Source organism: Macrotis lagotis, chromosome 3, assembly GCF_037893015.1.
Source record: "Macrotis lagotis isolate mMagLag1 chromosome 3, bilby.v1.9.chrom.fasta, whole genome shotgun sequence".
In the NCBI taxonomy this organism is placed as follows: Eukaryota; Metazoa; Chordata; class Mammalia; order Peramelemorphia; family Peramelidae; genus Macrotis; species Macrotis lagotis.
The window spans coordinates 58,094,421-58,102,950 of NC_133660.1; the positions used below are offsets into that span (position 1 = coordinate 58,094,421).

An 8,530-nucleotide genomic window follows, 5' to 3' on the forward strand; every position below is an offset into this window, starting at 1 on the left:
ATTGTTTCCTGTGATCCTCTCTGTCTGTTGTTTCATCATATTTATGACCTTTTTTAATCCATCAATGTGACAGGTAAATTTTTCCATGCTCCTTATGATATTACTTTTGTAAAGTGGTTTTGAGAAGAAAGCTTCCCCTTAGACATAGGTGCTTTTCTTTCTTTCTTTCTTTTTTTTTTTTTTAGGTGCAATGAGAGATTCCTAACTGTGGCTATAAAAACTGTGCTTAGAATAACTTTGGAGAGCAAGCCTCCAAGGGTACATTAGTGTTTTCTTCCTGCCCTACTCCATCTTGCCATTTCCCCAAATTTCCTTCTATGGATTCTAGGTGAAGAAGGAAAAAAAAAATGCCAGAGGAAGACTTTAGATTATATCAGTCTTGTTCTGCATGTTCTTCAATTTAAATTTTTTTTTATTCTCTATTATCAGTTTTAGGTGGAAAAATGAAACTGAAAAATGAGTGTAGATTAGAAAGGGTATTGTCTCTGTTTTATGGTTTTGGATAATAATGTAGCTTGAATTTAGAGTCAAAAGCCCTGGGTTCAAATCCCAGCCATGACTTTAGAGCAAATTATTTAACTTCTCCATCCTTACTTTCCTATTCTATAAAATGAGGGGGTGGACTAGATGACTTTCATGGGAGGGCTCTTTTCTGGCCATGGATCTATGATCCTCTATGGTCTATTACCACAACCTGAGCAAATGACTGAATAAAGTCCAAATGAATAAAATTAAAATAATTATGTGACAGCATAATGTGAATTTATGGGACAGCAGATTATGTCTTTTCCTTTACCAGGAAGTCATGGAATCAGCCCTGTGTGGAAGTGGAAATTATTTTTGCTTGATGAAGAAACATTTGTGACTCGCAGGCCAGATGGAATGTGTGATAACCCAGGGGAAAAGAGTTCCCTGGGGACTTTGGGTTGAAATTGTGTATTTAGAAGGAATATGAGCAAACCCTTGAATTTCAGACAGTTTGACTTTCTGGGAGAAGGACGGCCTTTAACTGGCCTGGCTTTCAGAATCAGTGCAGAAGTCATCCTGCTCCTTTTGAGCTTCCATCAAGCCTCAGTTTCTTCTGTTTGTGCACAAAGTGTCCCCCTCCTCCCTCCTCTCCCTCTTCCCCCTCCTCCCTCCTCTCCCTCTTCCCCCTCCTCCCTCCTCTCCCTCTTCCCCCTCCTCCCTCCTCTCCCTCTCCCCCCTCCTCCCTCCTCTCCCTCTCCCCCCTCCTCCCTCCTCTCCCTCTCCCCTCCTCCTCCTCTCCCTCTTCCCTCTCCTCCCCTCTCCCTCTCCTCCTCCTCCCCATCTCATCTTCCTCCTCCTCCCCATCTCATCTTCCTCCTCCTCCCATCTCCTCTTCTTCCTCCTCCAACTCCTCATCTTCTTCCTCCCCTCCTCCTCTCATCTTCCTCTTCCCCTCCTTCTCTCATCTTCCTCCTCCCCTCCACCTCTCATCTTCTTCCTTCTCCTCCTCCTCTCATCTTCTTCCTCCTCCAACTCCTCATCTTCTTCCTCCCCTCCCCCTCTCATCTTCCTCTTCCCCCCTCCTCTTATCTTCCTCCTCCCCTCTTCTTCCTCCTCCCATCTTCTTCCTCCCCCTCCTCCTCCCATCTTCTTCCTCCTCCTCCCATCTTCTTCCTCCTCTTCCTCCTCCTCCTCCTCCACTGAGATCTAGAGCTTAGTGTCCAGGAACCCAACATTCAGAGTTGATGACCTGTATGTAGAGTAGCATTGCCCCTTATACTGTTAAGCATCACCTCCCTGCTCTTTCCTGAAGGACTCTGGCTTTTGCTTCTCCCAGACTCCTTAGTGTAGTCTTTACCAGAGAACCTGGGCTGTTGCATGACCTTCCAGTTGGTCTCCCTGCCCCAGGCCTCTCTCTGCTCAGTGGTCACATTGGTCTGGCCTCTTTGCATCCTCCCCTTCTCCTCTCCAAACTCCAGTGGCATCCTGTCGCCTCCTTGGATGAAACATGACCCAGGGCCAGTCCCTTCTGCCTCTGCAGGCTTCTCGCCCCCCCTCCCCCAGCCTCCTGCCAGATTCCTTCTGTGACGTCGGCCTCCTTGCTGATGCTCCCACAAGAGGCTTAAGGAGCCGGTGCTTGGCATTGTGGAATTGTCCCCACACCTGGGATTCTCTCCCTTGCCATCCCTGTCTCCTGGCTTCCCTGACCTTTATCAAGTCCCCTTCTCTACAGTAAAGAAGTTTTCCCCCAATGCTCCTTAATGTGAGTGTCCCAGTTGATTGTCTCTGTTTTTTTCCCATATATATATATATATATCTATCTATTTCCCATTAGAGTGTGAGCCCCTTGAAAGCACAGACTTCTTTTTTTAACCCTTTCTTTGTCTTCCTGATGCTTAGCCCAGTACCTGGTACACTGCAGACACTTAATAAATGCTTATTGAGTGACTGATAGATTCTAGCTTAGAATAAGCTAGAAAATTATGTAGACACTTTGTAGAGGATTTTTCACCAATAAAACCACTGTACCAGAAGGTCCCCTAGAATCATAAATAAAAGGGTGAGGGTGAAAAGTATTCCAAGATCACTAGAATTAATTATTGAGGGGGATGGTGATGACCATTATCAGGAACAGAACTAACCAGATACAGTCTTACCCCAGACTAAATTCTTTTCGAGAAAAGTTTTTCTGTTTATCGTTCAACATGTGTCGAACATCTACCAGGGTGTCTGTATCATGGTGAGCCCCTTGGCTCATTCAGCCCATGCAGAGAGGCCTAGGAGCCGTACACACAAGTTAATCTTGATTATGGGCCTTGCATACATGAGAACCACACCAGGAGGAGAGATAAATCCAGAGTTTTTCTTTCTGAGTTGAGTTTTGTTGAAACCATTTGTAGGAGAGACAACCACATTTTGTTCATTTCACAAATGAATAAGAGTTTATGAAATCCTCAGTTTTAGCCAAAGGGATGATTTAGGGACATGTATGGGTCACCTTCCACTATTGCTCTGGGGTAAACTCAGAAAAACCAAAGTCTTCTACTAACTCTTGTTAATTAATGTCTAGGTATCATTGCACTGAGACTTTTGGGACGAGTTTGTGTTTGCTGTATATTATCTTATGCATAAATATGTTATATCCATACATACATGTAACAAACTTGTACTCTCAGGTAGCCAGTTTTCTCTTGTCATGCCAGCATAGACTCTTCTTTCAAAAAACTTTTTATTAAGACAGTGGGGTTGGGGGCAGCTAGGTGGCGCAGTGGACAGAGCATGGGCCCTGGAGACAGGAGTACCTGAGTTCAAATCCGGTCTCAGACACTTAATAATTCCCTAGCTGTGTGGCCTTGGGCAAGCCACTTAACCCCATTGCCTTGCAAAAAAAAAAAAAGACAGGTTAAATGACTTGCCCAAGGTCACAGTCAGGCAATTATTAAGTGTCTGAGGTCGGATTTGAACTCAGGCCCTCCTGACTCCAGGACTGGTGCTCTGTCCACTGCGCCACCTAGCTGCCCACCAGTATAGACCCCCCCCCTTTTTTAAGGTTTTTGCAAGGCAAATGGGGTTAAGTGGCTTGCCTAAGGCCACACAGCTAGGTAATTATTAAGTGAATTGTTTCCTGAAAAGGATCCTTTGAAGTAAGTAGTTCAAGAATGATAGCCACATTTTAAAAAGCAGTAAACTTAAAAGAGTCTCCAGGGGTTGTGATTTGTTATTGTCCACAAATGTAGCTTTCTTGACCTTAGCTTCTTGACCCTTTTGTGTCAAGCCTTCCCCCCATTCCTTATTTCCTCCTGTCTTTCAAGATAATCCTTTTTCTTTTTTTTTCTTTTGCAAAGCAGCACTGCACCACCTAACTACCCCCATGATATATTTTTTCTTTAAAAAAACAAACAAACAAGGGCAGCTAGGTGGTGCAGTGAATAGAGCCACTGGCCTTGGAGTCAGGAGTACCTGGGTTCAAATCCGACCTCAGACACTTAATAATTACCTAGCCATGTGGCCTTGGGCAAGCCACATTGCCTTGAAAAAAAAATCCAAACAAACAAACAAAAAATCCCAAAACCCTCACGAAGTTTTAATGGAATTACATGAATTGGGTCCCCTTTTGCACTGTGGGGGGAAAAAAATCTACAAATTTGAATTTTAAGTCCCTACTTTGTCTGTTACTAACCATGTGATTAGATGTCTCAATTGAATTGTTGAGATAAAGTCTCTCTCTCTCCCTCTCCCCCCATATCTATCTCTATATATGTATATATCTTAAATAATTTGTTTCATTGTAGTTCTCCCTTTCCCCCTTTTCTCAGTGCATTCTTGTTTCTCATCTCTTAATTTCATTATTTTAGATAATCATACCATCATATTCAACTCATACCTCTGCTTTCTGTCTATGTATAATTCTTCTAACTGCCCTAATAATGAGAAAGTTTTTGGGAGTTATGACTACCATTTTCACATGTAGGTATATAGACAGTTAATTAAATCTCTTATGATTTCTCTTTCCTGTTTATATTTTAATGCTTCTTTTGCTTCTTGCATTTGAAAGTCAAAATTTCTATTCTGCTCTGGTCTTTTTGTCTGTAATGCTGGAAAGTTCTCTATTTCATTAAATAGCCATCATATCCCCTTTTCCATTTGACCAATTCTACTTTTTAAGAAGTTCTTCTCTTTAGTGAATTTTTGTATATCTTTTTTGGGATATTTTTTTATTCTTTGGATTTTTGTGCCTTGTTTTTTTAAGCATGTATGCCTTCTGTTTTTTAAGGTGTTATTTTCCTCAATATTTTTGTGTCTGCTTTACCAAATTGTTGATGCTTTTTTTCATGATTTTCTTGCATGACTCTTATGTCTCTTCCTAAAATTTTTTTCCCCTCTGCCTCTCTTACTTGGGTCTTAAAATCCTTTTTGAGCTCTTGCATGACCTGAGACCAGTTCATAATTTTCTGTATGGCTTTGGATGTAGGAATTTTCTCTCTGTTTGTTGTCTTCTTTTTCTGAGTGTGTGTGTTTTGATCTTGTCACCATAATAGGCTTTCATGGTCAGAACTTTTTTTCTTCTGTTTACTTATTTTGTCAGCCTTGGCTTTTTACTATGCTAAAGTGGGCTTCTGCTTCCCAAGTGGAGGGGACACTGTCCCAAGCTTTAGGGTTTCGAAGCAGCTGTTTTCAGAGGTAATTCTGGGTTAAGTTTTTGGTTCTCCCAGATGAGTATGATCTAAGAAGAGGTGTGTGTGTATGTGTGTATGCCTCTCTTGTACTGTTCACTGGTTTGTGAGGGACCACAAGCTTTTTTTTTTTTTCAGTCCCAGAATTATGGCCAGGGTTCCTGCTCTGCTACAAACACAAGTCCTGCTGTGCTCCTGTTTCTCCTTGCACTAAGCCTAAGACCCAGGACTGAGCCCTAGATCCAGGTATAGGCAGTGCAGCCCCCATAGTCCCTGCCCCTCGTGCATCTCCTTCGGTGTGTCTGGCTGAGAGGTCTGGGAACTGCCACTGCCTCAGTCACTTTGGGTCCTGCTCCTGTTTGCTGGGCCCATGGGGCCTGGCGTGGCCTGGGCTGGGCTGAGCTTCTTTCTCTCTCTTTGGTGCAGCAGATCCCTCCTGCCACCTCCTACATTGCCTTGGACTGGAATATTGTTTCACTCCATCTTTCTGTGAGTTCTGCCGCTCTAGTATTTGTTTAGAGTTATTCTTTAACACTGTTTGGTGGGGTTGGGGGAGAGCTCGGGGACCCAGCCTGCACTCTGCCATCTTGACCCCACCCTGCATTTATGTTTAATAGTACTTGGTACTGGAACTAACATCTGCTGTGAATTGTGGGGAGCTTTGTATCATGTCAAAAGGAAGAGGAAGGGAAAAACCCCAACCAGTCTTAATGTGAACCCAAATTTCCTCTGATGTCTCATACAGCTGGTATGAGTTTTGTTGGCTATTCCTTGCAGTTCCTTCCACCTTGTTAAGGGGTTTAATACTGTCACAAAACAGTAAGTAAATAGTTTGACCGTAGCACATCTTTTAATATGTAGGTTCTCAAAGATCAATCTTATTTCTCTCCAAAGAACAGTCAGAAGTGCCAAACAGAGGTATTTATTTTGATTTCATTAGTCTCAGTATAAGGAAAGAGAGGAGCTTAAGAGGTTGACCAAAAAAGTACAAAAATCTCTTAGTCCTCCAGCTTAGAGTAATTGGAAACCAAGGGTGGTGCCAGGGTCAACCCAAGTTGAGTTTGAAATCTGGATATTAAATATTTATACCTGGAGTATTTATTTATAACTGGAGAATCAACAAATGCCACAAATCCAGGCTTAATTTATTAGTTTTTTAATGGTCTAGACTTAAGAACGTGATGGGGTATATATAATGCACATTAAACTTAAAATTCTGCCATTTTTACATTTGCCACTTCTCTCCCCCAAGCCAGTTGTTAAACATTTACCAGTATACCCCTGATGGAAACTGTACAGCCCAGAAACTTGGTCCAAAATTATTAAGACCAATGATTTTTAAGTCTAGATTGACTAAGATAAGTGTCAGTTTTTAGTTTAGGGACAAAATGATGGGTTATTTGAGCTTTTTTTTTTTTAAGCCTAAAGTTTATTTGAGTCTATGTTTTGTGATCTTGCTATTAAGATGCAATACAGGGGGCAGCTAGGTGGCACAGTGGATAGAGCACTGGCCCTGAAGTCAGGAGGACCTGAGTTCAAATCCAGCCCCAGACACTTAATAATCACCTAGCTGTGTGGCCTTTTGGCAAGTCACTTAGCCCCATTGCCTTGCAAAAAAACCCAAACCAAACCCAAAACCAAAAAAAAACCCTATGGAGCTCTGTCTTCGGCTGACAGTTTCATGGTAAAGTATAGATTTCACTACTGAACTGTTGTTAAGAAATTTTGATTTTTCCTGACCCTGATCCCCCTTTCTTCAGTTCTGACATACCAATTGTATTTTGAGTTTCAGTGAGCAACTTGAGATGTTTTCAATCTGTGTTGGCCAAATTGGACTCTAAAGAGGGAAAGCAGTTTTTTGACTGTAAAAATATGTAGTGCTGAATGTGTTGTTTACATCACTTTCTGGACTCACAAGGTAACCAGGTGGGTTTTTTGCTAAGTGCTGTCACAATTAATTCAATGAACATTTTTTGAGCTCTTTGTTTAAGCTCAGGGCCAAAATCTGTACTTAGTACTGGGGAGATAAAGAAAGGCAAACCTCATCTGAAGGCAGCAGGGGTAAAGCAGACCTGTGATGTCATTGGAGTCTTTGAAGAGGTAGTTTGCACAATTTGGGCAGCTTATCCTTCAGAGAGATGCCCAGAAGAACCTGAACCTAAGTCTGGTTATGAGGTCATACTCCAGTGGGCCAGATTATTTCTGGAAAAGGCAGAAAGGCTTTTTTAATTCACTACTGTTTGCATTTTAGTGTAAAATAAATTTCATTTTTTTTTTCTCTTTCTCACTTGTAGCCATGAAGACTTTGAATTTATTTCGGGAACCCGAATGCGGAGACTTGCCCGGGAAGGACAGAAACCTCCTGAAGGTTTCATGGCCCCCAAGGCGTGGACTGTGCTGACTGAGTACTACAAGTCCTTGGAGAATGCCTAAGCATCCTCAGCAGCCCACCGACCTTTGACGCTTGATCCATTAACAGAAGGGGACCGCACAGTTGCTGGCTGCTCTGCTTTCTTGTGGCGTCTGGGAGGATGTTATTGTTTAAAACAAATCTTAATCTCTTTAATTTAGCATCCTTGTTTTTTGCCTGCCTTGTGGGTTCTCTCATGTACTGCTGGTTTTAATGTATCTCTTCATTTTATTATGGTTAATAATCCCACATTAGGGTTTTAAAATCTTTACTTTTTATAGCATATTTATGTTTCTTTCCCTGTGATTTTTGCAGCCGTTTTGTTAATTTTGTCATTTAGAGGGGAAACATTTTCCTTCCTTTTAAAAACCAAACACCCTGTGTCCCATACTCCCTTTTGAAACAATAGAGAAGGCTTGATCTTGCTTTTGTACTGTAACTGAGCTGCAAGACATTTGTAGCAATTATAGATTTTACTACTCTTAAATAATCAAACTTTTTATTTCCAATCATTTATTGAGCCCCAAACCATTGTAATCTAAAACTTTCTTATTATGTATGTAAATCCAGAATCAACTTTATGCAACAGAATTAAACTTTTGACTTCTTATTTATGATATTGTCTCCTTGCTTCCTTGCCTACGTGTCTTTTCCTCTTTTATAAGGGCAGAACAATTAAATTTGACTACAGAGGATTTGGTTTATTTTGCTTCTTTGCTTGAACTGTCTTGTTCTGTCATCTTTGTATGAACCTTATGCGTTTTATATCTTCTTCATGGGTTGCTGGAAAAATGGCTAACTGAAGAAGGTTCTCTGCTATTGACTTCTTTGAGAACCTTTTCAAACAGATTAGTTCAGGTAATGCAAAAGTCATGTCTTCTGTTCTTGAACTGAGAATTGAGTTTGGTAGAGTCTTATTTCTGAAGAGGTTGGTTATTTATTTTACATAATTTTATTTTTTTCAGTTACTCACAAAGAT

At 41.4% G+C, this 8,530-nt stretch overlaps 1 protein-coding gene across 2 annotated transcripts in view; it reads left to right on the forward strand.

Annotated features, from left to right (window-relative positions):
* PAPSS1 (3'-phosphoadenosine 5'-phosphosulfate synthase 1) overlaps positions 1-8,168 on the forward strand; it is a 118,727-nt gene extending 110,559 nt beyond the window's left edge. Inside the window, exons 12-13 of one of the 2 annotated variants that reach the window (XR_012476902.1) lie at positions 6,928-7,067; positions 7,436-7,521. Coding sequence is in view for 1 of the 2 variants with exons in the window: in XM_074228742.1 (XP_074084843.1) it covers positions 7,436-7,574 (139 nt within the window). In the remaining variant the exon portion in view is untranslated. Of the gene's footprint in view, positions 1-6,927; positions 7,068-7,435 lie in introns of both variants that reach the window. The other variant, XM_074228742.1, reaches the window with a different exon arrangement.
* The last annotated feature ends 362 nt before the right edge of the window (positions 8,169-8,530 follow it).